The following is a 14,174-nucleotide window of genomic DNA, read 5'->3' as shown; positions in this document are numbered from 1 at the left end:
AGGTCTATATCTGTCAGTGCTGGGCATAAGAAAAGGACCACATCATCGGCATACACGGAGACTCGATGGAGCTTTTTTGTACTAGAAAGTTGCTGCAGCAAACCATCATTTTCTGCCTTGGAGAACATGTAGACAAGGACATCCATAACTAAAATGAATAGCATAGGGGAGAGGGGGTCTCCCTGCCGAAGTCCCCTGCGATGCTTAATATGATGACCTGGAAATCCATTTAAAAGAATCTGAGTAGAGGAGGTAGCCAGAAGCCCACAAATCAAATCCCTCCAAATCTGTCCAAAACCCAACTTCTTCAATACCTCAATCAAAAAAGGCCAAGAGACAGAATCGAAAGCTTTTGTAATATCTAATTTTAACAGCAGGCTGGCCTTGTTTTGCTGATGCAGCAACCTGGCGGTTTGTTGAACCAACATGAAATTGTCCTGAATGAATCTCCCTTTTATAAATGCGCTCTGATTAGGCGACACCATCACGTTAAGCTTGCTGGCCAATCTGTTAGCAAGGATTTTGGTGACCAACTTGGCAAAACTGTGCACCAAACTGATAGGCCTGAAATCTTTAATATTGTCAACTCCGTCTTTTTTGGGGATCAATGTGATATAGGCTGTATTCAGGCGCCCAAAATTGTTAAATTTCCTGCCCCAAACAGCCGAGATGGCTGCCATAATATCATTCTTGATAATTGTCCAGCAAGCCTTGTAGAACCTTCCTGTGAATCCATCAGGGCCAGGGGCCTTATCTGAGGGCAGACATTTGATGGCATCCCAAACTTCCTGCTCTGAAATGGGGGCTTCCAGATCGGTCAGATCAAAACTGGGCATTCCAAGAGCCTCTAACTCAATTGCCCGTATCCTGTCCATACTGTTTCCCAATAGATTGGTGTAGAAACGGTCCACACAGGCAGCTTTCTCCTCATGGCTGGTTAGGTTTTGATCCCCATCAACAAGACATGCCACAAAATTTTTTCTTTTACGGTGACGGGCGTGAAGGTGGAATAACTTTGTATTAGCATCTCCATCTTTGAGCCATGAAATCCTCGCTCTCAGCCTTGCAATAGTTCTCTTGCAAGATGATAAAAGTAATGCCTGTTTCTTGAGTCTGAGTTTGAGCCAGCATTCAGCAGGGCTGAGCACTCTACCATCCTGCGCTATTTCCAGCTTATGGAGGATTTCTTTAGCAAGGGCAAGTTGGGACCTCACGTGCCCGATCTGCTTTTCGCTCCAGGCCTGCAAGCTTTTTGCAGTTCCTTGAAATTTCATTTCCAGGGATTTAAAAGGACATGTAGCTGTCTCAATAGAGTTCCATGCAGCAAGGACAATATCCTGAAACCCCTCAAGCTTGGTCCAGAAGGATTCAAAGTGGAAACGCCTTTTTCCGGATTTATTATCCCTAAGCCCCAGGAGTAAAGGACAATGATCTGAATCTTGTGAGGCAGTACTCTGAAGAAGAACATTGGGGAAGAGCAATTCCCAATCTACAGAACAGAACACTCTGTCTAGCTTGACCAGTACAGGCACATTTTGTTGGTTGGACCAAGTGAACTGCCTGCCATGTAAGGGGATTTCCTTCAGGGCCATATCCTCAATTAAGCTTCGAAACCTTCCCATCATTGCTCTGTTGAAATTATTGTTGTTCCTATCTGAGTCTCTATAAATGAGGTTGAAGTCTCCAGCCAACATCCACGGTCCCAGACACTCAGCCCTTATTTCTCTGATTTCTTGTAGGAACATAATCTTCTCATTGCTTCCTTGAGGACCATAAACACAGGTCAGCCACCAATCAGTCCCCCTGTCATTACAAAACTGAACTGATACACTATAATTATCCCATCTTTTTTGTCCAGTGAAACCCACATGTCGCCTCCAAGCCACAAGAATGCCCCCGGCTGCCCCAACAGAAGGGAGAAAAATAAAATCACTAAAGTCTGTCCCCAACAATGAAAGAATGAATCGATCTGAAATAACTTGCATCTTGGTTTCCTGAAGACAGACCACATCTACTCTTGAAGAATCAATAAGTTCTCTCACAGAATCTTGACGCATAGACGAATTCAGACCTCTAACATTCCAAACCAATATTTTTGAAGGATCCATTTATTACAGTAAAAATAACACGACACCAAGGAAACAGCCCTTAACTGAACACCAGATCAGGCGGAGTGTTCCAACCAAACAAGGCTGAAAGGGCTTCAATATGACATTGAGACAGAGGATGAGTGAAGAGTTTTTTATATTCTTCGATTGCCTCATGGCTAATTCCTTCATATTCTGTGATGATTTGTAAAGTCCTCATAACTTTCTTTGTTGATCTGCTCCCCAGATCCTGCATCTGAAATTCCACCCCAATACCAGCCACCCGACGACTTCTCCTCGGAGCCGAAACAAAAGTGGAGGGAGGTGACAGTTGCCGTTGTGTGATGTTTTCTGGAACCGGCAAAATACCCGAAGGCCTTCTGCAGATGCCGTTGACAAACTTCTCCCTGCTTGATCTCCCTGTCCGCCCATCATCTTCAGCATTAGAACCATTCTGAGTCACTCTAGAGGGCATCAGTGGGGCAGTCCCTGAGCGCCCATCATCTTCAGCATTAGAGCCATTCTGAGTCACTCCAGAGGGCATCAGTGGGGCAGGTACCCCAGTTACATCACCATCTTCCTCACAGTGTTCTTCAAAGAACTGATCATTTTCCTGATCACATTGCTGTTGAAGCTTCAATTTTTTTCTGAAATATACTTTCAGAGGCGTAGAAACATGATCCCTGATAGAGAATGTGGGAGGGGGAACTCCACTAAGTTGGGAGGAATATTAGGAGCTGAAATGGGTGGAATAACTTCACCATAGCGGGGCGAGCCAGGCTCAGGCCTCTCCAGCAACCCAATAGACAATTCCTGTTGGGGTGAAAAGTGCCTATCCTGGCCCAGCATCCCATTTACGTTGAGAAACTGATGAGGCGAGCTCCTAATGATTCCCTTCAGCAACCCAACTAGAGGAATTTGTTGGGGCAAAGGTGTCCAATTAGGGCCCAGCGACTCAGCAAGGGGGTAAAATATGTTACAAGAGGCCTTGTGGGGCGAGCTGGGTCCACAGGAATTCAGCAACCCAGCAGATATGTCCAGCTGGGGCGTCCATGGAGCAATCCAGCCCCGCGGCCCACCAGGGCGAAAGGAGGAGAGGTTGTTTATTTTTTCCACCGTCCGCTGGCCGATAGCTTCAGAGGTAGAGATCGTCTGCTCCTCTGCCGCCATATCTTCCATATTTCCCATGCAACACATTGACTGCATCTCTTGGCTCCAAACTGCCTCCTCGTGTCCCGTTCCTTTCGCAGCCCGAGGCGTCAGCACTTCAAACCGCTCGTGTCCCCCAGCAGTCCCCTCATCTCCCCTCTTTCCAGGCACGCGAGGCAGCAGCTCCTCGGGCCTCCCAGCCATATCACAGTTAATGCCCAGAGCACTAAACGGCCGGGGGTCCTCCCGAGATCCATGCATGTCATGCGTACGGCCCAAGGGGGGGCGCGGTCCCAGGCGAAGATGGAGAGACCGCCGTGGATCCCCAGCAGCGTTAGCATCACCGCAGTGACGACGATGTGGCTCCTGCTCATCTTGATCCTGATCTTCCTCCGATTCCTGGAAGGGCTCCGGGGGTATAGGTGGAGCAGCTGAGTTCGCCGGGTGGAGATCAACTAGGCGACATGAGATATCAATTTTGTATGTTAAGCATCTCTTCTCATGGATAACATCTCCAGGCTCAAGGATATGTAGATCCAATTTTCTGCACAACCGTTCCGGGCTTAAACACCAAGCACGCACCCAAAAGGATGCAAAATCTCTCTCAGATCCTGAATTTTGATGAACCTCTGTTATCCAGCATGAATTTCTCAGAATATGCTCCGCCGTAGAACGAGACCGAGCGTGCTCAGGAATGCCTCTAATTTCAATATCCACTAATTTGGACAAAGACGAGGCGGAAGCATGAGCAAATCTCGACCACTTCTTGAACAACAAGGTGAAACGAGGCCCCCGCAGTGCCTTTCCATCGTTGAAAACCATAGCTGCAGCATCTTCATCAGGCAGTAACAGAAGGAAGTCTTCTGGCATTGTTCGCTGGATTGACATGTTCTTCACTGCAATATCGAACTGGCGTGCAACTTCGTCCACAACTTCTGAAGCAAGGACCATTGGGCGTGTTCCAGCCACAGAGACAAATAGAGCTCGTCGGAGAGCAATTTCCTCCCTCGCCAAATCATCCGAGTAATCCAGAACGCAGTTGGAGTTAAGTGTGGAGTCAAACTCCTCAGAATTGTTGCCAAACAACAGGGATGGGTCCGGGCTTGCTGCTCCAATAACCGACACCGGAGCTTCTTGCTGAGGGTGATCAATCGTCATCTTTTCTCCTCGTCCGCGCTTGGAACGGTTCCTCTTTCGCTTGCATCGCAATCCTTCATGGCCTCCAACGCTAGCACCTTGCACAGATGAAGGAGATATATATTCCGGCATCCCCCCCTCCTGCAGTGGTGAGATCCTTTTCCAGACCGACTTCCTTGGTCTTGAGCCCTGACCATCCGTCCTAAGAGGAACGTCCCCCACCATCCTAGTCAACCGCTGCCAGACAGGGATTCTGTCAACCTTCTTTTCTTGCTTCAATCCGCCACACTGCCTCGTACGTGCCACAGGTCTCGTGGGGCAAGAGCTCACCTGATGCCCGAAGTCAAAGCATCGAAAGCATCGGGTGGAACGTCGACACGCTGCAGCAAGATGGGAGGAAGAAAAACAGTTGAAGCACCTGCCTCGGAGATCCACAAGGGACCCTCGACGAGGAAGATGCACACGCTGGGTCTTCTTCCTGCGCTCAACCACCTGCCAGCCAAGCTCGTCCCGAAGTGATTCCACTAGCTGCTTCTGCTCCACCACACCAGCCTTCTCCTTCTTGTCTTTCACACCCTCTGGGGCACTTGAACTAGTCGTGACAAGAGAATGGAGGCGCCTGGATCCTGATACGAGGGCCTCTTTAAAGGAGCAAAACTTATGAGACGAACCACCAGACGAGGAGTCGTCACTCCAGCGTTGGGTCTTTGAACGTCCACCTTGTCGAGCCTGGAAACTGAAAGGCTCGTCGCCTTGAGAGAAACGCCGGGAGGTTGATGAGGTGGTCGCCGAGTCCGGGGTGGAAGTCAGCGAGAGGCCTTGGCTATGGTTGATGATGGTGTTGGGAGGGGAGGGGTTGGAGATGGCTGGAGGTGGAGCGTGATGGTGGGGTGGGGGAGGGGGTGGGGGGTGTGGAGAGGCCATCTGGTGGATGAGAGACTTTCAGGCTCTTATCAGCCCACAATCTTTCTATCACACTCATTGGTTCTTCTACTAGTCTAGGACTCGGCTGCACGTGTGTGTTCGGTGTTTTGTATTCTTTCTACGTGGTCATTGAAGTCGGAAGCTCTATTTGAGGAGTAGGATGGGGGCCTAGTGCTATCCGTCGGTCCACTCAAGCTGGGTGTGTTATACGGACCTGTGTTCTTTAGGTGGCAGATATGGGTTTATGCTAATTCCATGCAAGGATTTTTTTCCAGATCTTTCCCTTATCTACATTGAATTTTGTTACATTTACTTTGCAGGGCCAGAAATGCTCCTTCGTCAGTCTTCAGATCTTCAAGGCCAAGAAATTGTTAATACGAACTTTGGAGGTGATACTGGAGACGCATTTGAAGCACATGAATGGAGATATGTTCGGACATTTAACGGTATATTTAACTCTTTATACTATTCAAGTTGGAACTTCAAAGAAAGTTATTCTAGCTCCCTGTATTTGCTCTATTATCCCTTACAATACTGTGGTTTTGGATAGCTATCCAACTATATCTTTATATAACTGCTCTTTCTATTTCATTTCCTAAAAGAAATGCTGTGTCAGTGAATGCACGCATCACTGTTGTCACCATGGCCACTTGTCACTTTTGTATGACACTGGTTGTCTAATTTGTATTGCAAAAGCAACCCAAATAAAACAAACTCGAATTGTTGTGTTCATACAAAATTGAAGCTACTCAACCATGAGAACAGTTTCTACTCAGTGGGCAATATGTAGCATGCTACAACATTTTAATCTCAAATGAGTCTAAAATGTTTTGACTAATATTTCTGAGTTTTTAGTTTTTTTTTTAGTTTTTGGACAAGGTACTTAACATTGCATATTTTTGCAATTTGCTATAGCTTAGTCTTCAGGAAAAATGTTGCGAGTGTTATTCTGTGAAGCACAAGAGGCAAACCTAGATTAGTTGATGATGATAGACATGCGTGTCTTAAATAATGGGCTTAGAGCAACTCCAAGAGAACCTGCAAAACAACCTGTAAAATGTTTTTTTTGGGGAAAAAGCTCAATTTAAGCGCTCCAACAGACACACTTTCTTGTCCCCATTAACTTAGCGTCCCGCATAATCGGCCTTGGCTCCTGCAAATTTCCGCGTTGTGTACCTCGTTGCCAATCCTGTCAGCGCGCACGCAAGGTAGCTGCGTCCCGCGTTTTTTTGCCTCGCGCGCGCATTGGGTTCAAGGACAAACAATGTCAGACCAATCATCATGCGCATGGAGGAGAAAAGGCAAAAAAAAAAACGATACTTACGTGCTTCGGTCGTTCCTACGAAGGGAAGAAAGTGTTTTTTCTTCAGCTCCTGGACGGATGCTCCGTGTGGCGGCGCTGTTGGTACTGTGTCAATCCTTGGCCGGCCCAATAGCAAGTGAATCCGTGGCGCAATTTGATGGTTCAAATATTTTAGGGTTTACATTTTAACAGTCTGATGTGCGTTCACTTTTTTTTAGCATCATCTGTTTTTCAACAACCCCCAATACCAGATTTTGGGGAACATTTTTTTTCATGATCTCTTGGGGTTGCTCTTAGGCCCAACCCATATACATTTCTATCTATTAATACAACATCCCAACCCTAGTTCGGGTTAGAGTTTCTATTCTCCCAACATGGCATCAAGCCTCTCTCATCTTCTCTCCCTCCCTCTCTCCCCTGACCAGCCGCCACCCATGGATCCACCACAGCCACCACCTCTGTACTTTTTAAGAAGAGATTCGTATTCTTAGAGGCAAATGGAAATTCTGTGGTTATGTTGGATCATATACGACTTATATCTATCTCATATCAGTTCAATATTTATGCAGGTATCAGAATTTTTGAAGATATTAGTATTACAAACCCAAAGGTGAGAGATATTAAGGTCAAACATATGATATGCTACTGTGGCTTTGAAGTTCCCACTGAACTCCGATATTTGTTGAACCAATAAATGACTCTTGAGTCAGTAATATGCAACGACAATTAAGGCTGTCTCCAGCAGCTTACCCATCCTATCTCTTATTTCAAACTTCACTCTGAACAGTACAATTTATAGTACAAAACAGTGTTTTACACGACCATATGCATGATCTGCTGGAGACAGCCTAAAGAGGCCTTTCCCATATTATTCACTATCTAAGTTAATATAGCCACACTGCAAGTACTAATTCTTTTAGGGTTGTGATGCATATTCAGTGAGATCTACGAGCCAGATTTTGTATGTATACATATGTGCATATACTTCAGCAGCACAACTCCCAATTCCATATCAATATTTCACTTTTCCGAACCTTTTTCTACTCAATTACTAGTCCAACTTCTTTTCCTTCATAAAACACATAACGATAGTTCAGAATTGTAACATTATGTCTTGGCTTCACTGAGTGAAATGCCAAGATCATCCGTCTTCATGCAATGATTTATAAGCCTTCCCTAACAACCACGGAAATAATTGCTTCTGAATGCATGTTCTGTTTCCCACTCTTTTTTGTTATTTTTTTCCCGAAAAACACTCTTTTTTGTTAATTGCCATCCAATCTTACATTTCAAATGCTCTTTCTATGAGAAATGTGTAATGCTGTTTGTTTCTTGCAGGTTGGAAAGGTTATACTTCTGAAATCTGTTGGGGTGGTCAGTGCAAACCCTGATACCGTGTTTGAAGTGGTCCTCGATCTTGATAAACATAAGCGATATGAGTAAGCTAACAGCTGTTTTGTTTTTTCTCTCTATACCGGTCCTCTTTGGACTGACTTTTATTCCTTCTTAATATAATGATGCGCAGTTCTCCTGCGCGTCCGAGAAAAAAACCCATAAAATGGAACTTATATTAAAAAATTCTCCTTGTGGATGAAACAAAGAAACAAACTATTACTATGAGACATTAACAGCTAGTTTCACTCAAATTTTCTCAATGCAGGTGGGATATGTTGACAGCTGATTTGGAGTTGGTGGAAAGAATTGATGGATACTACGATGTGGTTTATGGAACCTATGAACCCAAATATTTAAATTGGTACTTCCCTCATTACTTTTACATGTATAATTTTTTTCTCTCGAATGCGCAGGAGGACTGCACCATTTTATAAATTAAAAAGGGAGGTTACATGGTCATGAGAAGACCAAAAATACAACATAAAAAATACAAAATAAAAAAACTAAGGACTCCTTACGGAGGCCAAAAACATGCATACATAAACAGGTCCATAGGAACACAGCCACCAACCCAAAGAGACAAAGATGCCTCCATTCCTCAATTAGCAGGAAGAGGGGCTGTCAGGTAGGATAATCCCTTGGCACCAGCAGCCTCCCACACACTCCTGTCATCTTCAAACTGCTTGAGGATTAAAGGCAGGCTAGGAGACCCATTGTCAAAAACACACCTATTGCGATGAAGCCAGATCAGCCAAGCTCCCAAAATGATAAGGGCATTGAGACCCTTCTTGGAGAGCCCATTCACTATTTCTGAGGCATTTTCCCACCAATCCAAAAAGGAGGTATGATGTGGAATGGGGGAAGAAATAGGAAATCAACACCACACCGAGCTGAAGCGAGAGGGAAAGAGACTCAATGGACTATGGGGAAAGAGGAACCAAAGGAGGTCGATCTCCAGTCTAGGTCACCGAAGGAGATCGCCCTCTCTGGGAGATCTATTCTTCTTCGATATCTCCTATTACAAACTATGGTGCTTTATATAGCTAGCACCTCTTTCTCTTCAAGGAAACCTTACTTAAGGAAATATGCTAACAGGGAAACAAACTAGATAATATCTCTTAATTGAGGGAAACACTCTCCTAATTTATTCTTAAGGCAATCTGCTAATATAGGAAACAAACTAAATCATATCTCCTCTCCTTTCTATTCTCCTGATTCCTTTTGCTGCTGTTGCTGCTCCTAGCCTTTTCTGCGCCTTTGGTACTGCTGACCATAGAAAGAGTCTATAACAAGGTAGCACCTGGCTGAGGAGCTAAGGAGTGCATACCAAACTTTCTTAGCACCTTATACCAGAAAACCCTGGCAACGACACGAGACAAGCAGATGATTTATAGATTCAGCATTCTGATCACATAAGGGGCATTTGTTTGGGTGATTTAATCCTCTCTTGGCGAGTCTATCTGCTGTCCAGCATCTGTTCTGAGCAACAAGCCAAATGAAAAAAACGGCATTTTGGTGGCGCCCAAGTTTTCCACACTCGCTTATAGTGCCCAAAATAGCATGATCCCATAAAAAGACCTTTACAGGCAGACCTTGCAGAGTATCTTCCATCTGGAGCAATGCTGAAAATTTGCTTATCCTCCCTGTCAGGATGCAACTCAAAGCCTGAAAGCATCTCCCAAAGACGAAGATAGTCTGATAAAGCTTCAACAGTGAGGGCCCCCTGGATGTCATCAATCCATCGAGCATTGGATAAAGCTTCTTTCACAGTTCGTTTCTGAGCCAATCTTTTAGGAATTATGCCAAAAAGCCTCAGGGCCAGCTCAGAAATTCTTTCCCCATGCAACCACCTATCAGTCCAGAACAGGGTGTTTGCACCACCCCCACTTCAGAAATCAGGACCCTGGAAAAGAAAGCTCGGGCCTTGGCCGGGATTTGAATAGAAAGGCCAGACCAAGGGCGCCCAGGCTCAGTTTTTTGCAGCCACAGCCACCTCATTCGGAGAGCCCAGCAGAGCTCCTGTAGACTAGAAATACCTAGGCCTCCCAGATTAAGGGGTCTACAAACCTTTCCCCATGCTACCAAACAGTGCCCCCCTTCAACTTCTTTTCTACCCTTCCAGAGAAATCCTTTTCTTATTTTATCAATCGCCTCCAAAGCCCAATGGGGGATGTCAACTGCCATTGCCACATAAATAGACATGCCTGTAAGCACATGTTGAACCAGGATTCTTCTCCCTGACCTAGTCATTAGATCCGCCTTCCAATGCGGCAGCCGATCAGCAACCCTTTCAACCAAAGTCAGAAAATTATGTTTGTTTAACTTATGGATGGAAAGAGGGAGACCCAAGTACCGGCAAGGGAAGGCAGTCACAGCACAGGGCAGCAGGGGCTGGACTTCCATTAAGGTATCCTCAGGGCACCTGATGGGAAGAATGCTGGACTTCTGTGCATTACATGTATAATTTTGATGCAAGTGTAAACCCTTACCTATTTGTATGTATTTTCTTTTTATCAATTACACATGAGTGTAAAACACATTAATATCTTTTGAGAAAGAGAGAGCCATCTTTTGGAATTTTGGACAATTCTGTAGCAATGCATTTTTTGTGTGTTTTCCTTGATCACAATTCATCGTTATGAGTAGGCATGTTTCTTTTAGTTGAACATGTAAGCTTCAATTTTGAAGCCATGGGTTATTATTGTTCACATTTGAATATTTTGTTAAAAAGTAACACTTGAAGAGGTTTTATCAGGTGGAAATCCAAGAAGGATTTTGTTTTCTCTCGACAATGGTTTCGTGGACAAGATGGAGCATATAGTAAGTAATTTATTCTATTGTATAAGTACTGTGGTAACAATGCCCTGAATATGAATGATCTTCTTTGATAACCTTAAGAATAAGATGATGCATATTTTTTCTTGAACGCGTAGGAGAGCTGCACATCATTATATTAAGAAGAAAAAAGGGAAGCCCAATATAGACCGATACAAAAGAAAAAAGGCCTCCTCACGGTGGCCAAAACAGAAAATACATGAATGAATCCATATGATAAACAAAACTACAACGACCATGCATAAACCAAGGAGCTAATTACAGCCCTGGAATAGGGGTTGTTAGAAGAGTAATACTCCTAGCCCCTGCCATCTCCTAGAGCTCCCTTTCGTCCCTCGCCCTTCTGATGGCCGTTGCAACACAAGGAGCAATTTTATCACAGGCACCTTGGTTCTTGTGGTTCCAATTGATCCAAGGTCCCAATATGACCAAGAAATTTAAACCATGTATTATCGCTCTTTCTACCGAACCATTGATCCTGCTCCACCACCGCAAGAAACTCAAGCCCTCAATCCGTGGAGCAAGAAACTGCAGCCCCACTTGTTTTAGCCAAAGAAACCAAAATTGTCTTGCAAACACATAGCCAACCAACAGGTGTTCAATGGTTTCAACTTCTTGGTCAAACAACAAACAACGCTCGGATGATCCAATCCTCTTTTTTTGCAGTCTGTCTACCGTCCAACAACTATTATGGGCAACCAATCACAAAGAAGCAACACTTAGGCGGTCCCATAAGTTCCAAATCCTTTCATAAGGGTCAAACAAAACAGATTCAACAAAGAGACTTTCATAAGCAAATTTGGTCAAGTATTTGCCATTGGTGGCTACCCTGCCCTAGCACAAAACATCTTGTGATGGGCTGTTGGAGTTGGTCAGGCTGTTTTTGCCCCAGAACATTTTTTTGGGCCGATGGACTCGATTGGAGAGATCTCGCGCTAATTACATGTTGGGCCGCTGGAGTCTTCCCAGTGGGGTTTGCCCCATCAGAACCTGCTGCCTTCTTTTGCTAAAACTGTTAGACTGTATGTGTGTGGGCCGACACCACTGTTGGGCTGTCGACCCATTAGGGTTAGGGTTGTGAGTCTATATATTGTACCCCATCTCCTATCAATATATCAAGCACTTCATAATCCTACATGGTATCAGAAGGCTAGGGTTTCCTCCCAACTCCCGTAGCCGCCACCTCCCAACCCCCACAGCCGCCTGCCCAGGTCCAGCCGCCGCCCCGGGAGGCTCATCCTTCCCTTCTGGGGTGGCTCCCTTCCCAGCCACCGGCCACCCCTCTGCCCTGGCCGGCGCGGGCGCGGCCCTGGCCTCCTCCGCTTCCCCCGCTCGCGGCGCAGGCGCGGTTGTCCGCCCCAACCCAACCGGCGGCGCCCTCCCTCCCTGACGTCGACGACACGGCCCAACACCCGCTGGCAGATGGCCATAGCCCCCTTGGCGGTGCCAGCCACGGCGACGCGCACACAGGTTCAGCAGACGACCCAGATCCGCCGCTGGTGGCCCTCATGGCGGCCGATGCCGCCCCTCCCCTTCTCAGGCTGCCAGCGCCGCCACCTCCCTGGCCGCGGGCGTGGCCTTCCTCCCCCATCTCCCCTGTTCGGCCGCTGCCTCCCCTCCTCTGCTCGGCGGTCGGCCACACCCCTTCCTCCCTCTCCGGCGTCGCGTTCGGTGGCTACGCCGTAGCCCACCCCGATCGCACCCTCCTCCTCTCCCCCAGCGCGCCGCCCTCCCCCGGCGGCCACTCCCCACCACTGCCGGCCGTGCCCGGCGGCCCCTCCTCAGTGTACGCGCCCCCAGCGCAGCGCCCTCCTCGGCGTTCGTGCCCCCACGCGCAACGCGCCCTTGTCATGCCACCCGTGCTTCCCTTGCGCCAGGTGGCGGGGTGCAGACCGCCGCAGCGCGCACAAGAGCGGGCACAAGACTCACCACGGGTCCCTTGCACCCGCGTGTGGCTCTCTCTCGTCGCCAGCGCGTGGTCCGCCCCCTACAGCCACCCCCTCCCCTACGTGCTCGACCATGGCCGCTGTCAGATCTCGCGCGTGCTGTGAAACCATCGTACTGCTGCCATCGCTGGGCCTAGTGCAACCTCACCCTTCGAGCTTCTCCTGTCGCTGACGCCGTCAACACCCCTTGCTAGGTCCGCCGCAGGCCCTTGCCCGGTTGGACCCGCCCCACCGCCCACCGCTTCATCGCCTTTGTTGGATCCGTCGCTGCCGCGGCCTTCCCGACCAGATTCACCGTTGCTACGACCTTCCCGGCTCGATCTGTCGTCCATTTGGCCGGATCGCGTCTTCTCGGCCGGATCTGTCGCTGCCGTGGCCTTCCCGGCCGGATCCGCCATTACCCCTTCTATTCTACTGCGGGCGCGGACACCATGACCGGCGCAGACGCGTGCGTTGCCGTCGGCCTCCCTGGCGGGGCTCCTCGACATCCGGACGATCAAAGAAGCAGGAAGGTTGACCTGCTGGTGCTCTTTTGTTGTGTCGCCCTCGCCGATCGTTGACGCTCGAACGTCGACCCCTCCCGAAGAACAGGCTTCTGCTGCGTGTCTCCCGACCGCGGCCACCTCGACTTAGGCTACCTCGACATCTAGGGTATCGTCTTCTTGGAGCATACACCGGTCTCTACTCCATCCGCAACATTCGCACCATCACGACACTGCGACTGCGGGGGGATTTCAACCCGTCGGCTCCTACCTTCGGCTTCCACTCCAGTCTCATCGTGTGTGGTGCCCTCGTTGCGACTGCGGGGGGATGTTAGACTGTGTGTGTGGGCCGGCACCACTGTTGGGCTGCCGACCCATTAGGGTTAGGGTTATGAGTCTATATATTGTACCTCATCTCCTATCAATATATCAAACACTTCATAATCACGACAGAAACTAATGATGGCCAAAGTTTGAAAGTATATTCCAGAAGAACTCGTGCCCAAAATCACAATAATGCTAATGAGTAGGGTTGAAAACGGAAACGGTAATTTTCGGATACTGGAAATCGTTTTCAAAGTTTTACCGAAATTTAGGTCTAAACGGAAACAGAATCGGTAGAAAAAATCAGAAATGGAAACGGTTTAGCTCTCTTCCGACCGTTTCCGGATCATTTTTTACCGACGGTACAATACCGATCATATTTTAGATTCCGATCGTAACCAGTGTAATTTTCGTACCGAACTTTTGTTTTCGATGTTTCCGAATTACCGATGTCGTTTTCGTTTCTGAAGTTACCGTTTTCGATCTCATTTTTGAGGAAAAATATGAAAACGAAAATGGTTTTAATGTTTACCGATCGTTTTCATCCTTACTAATGAGACATTGGAGACAAGGATGACCGATACGTCGACGC

General features: G+C 47.4%; 1 protein-coding gene across 6 annotated transcripts in view; it reads left to right on the top strand.

Moving 5' to 3' along the window:
* LOC100502200 (Protein ENHANCED DISEASE RESISTANCE 2) overlaps positions 1 to 14,174 on the top strand; it is a 77,768-nt gene that overhangs the window by 18,918 nt on the left and 44,676 nt on the right. For all 6 annotated transcript variants that reach the window (XM_023300304.2, XM_023300303.2, XM_023300302.2 and 3 more), the window contains 5 exons: positions 5,618 to 5,743; positions 7,170 to 7,210; positions 7,939 to 8,039; positions 8,261 to 8,356; positions 10,751 to 10,815. In XM_023300304.2, coding sequence (XP_023156072.1) covers positions 5,618 to 5,743; positions 7,170 to 7,210; positions 7,939 to 8,039; positions 8,261 to 8,356; positions 10,751 to 10,815 — 429 coding nt within the window. The remainder of the gene's footprint in view (positions 1 to 5,617; positions 5,744 to 7,169; positions 7,211 to 7,938; positions 8,040 to 8,260; positions 8,357 to 10,750; positions 10,816 to 14,174) is intronic.

Source organism: Zea mays, chromosome 1, assembly GCF_902167145.1.
Source record: "Zea mays cultivar B73 chromosome 1, Zm-B73-REFERENCE-NAM-5.0, whole genome shotgun sequence".
Lineage (NCBI taxonomy): Eukaryota > Viridiplantae > Streptophyta > Magnoliopsida > Poales > Poaceae > Zea > Zea mays.
This window is presented reverse-complemented; position numbering and strand designations above follow the sequence as displayed.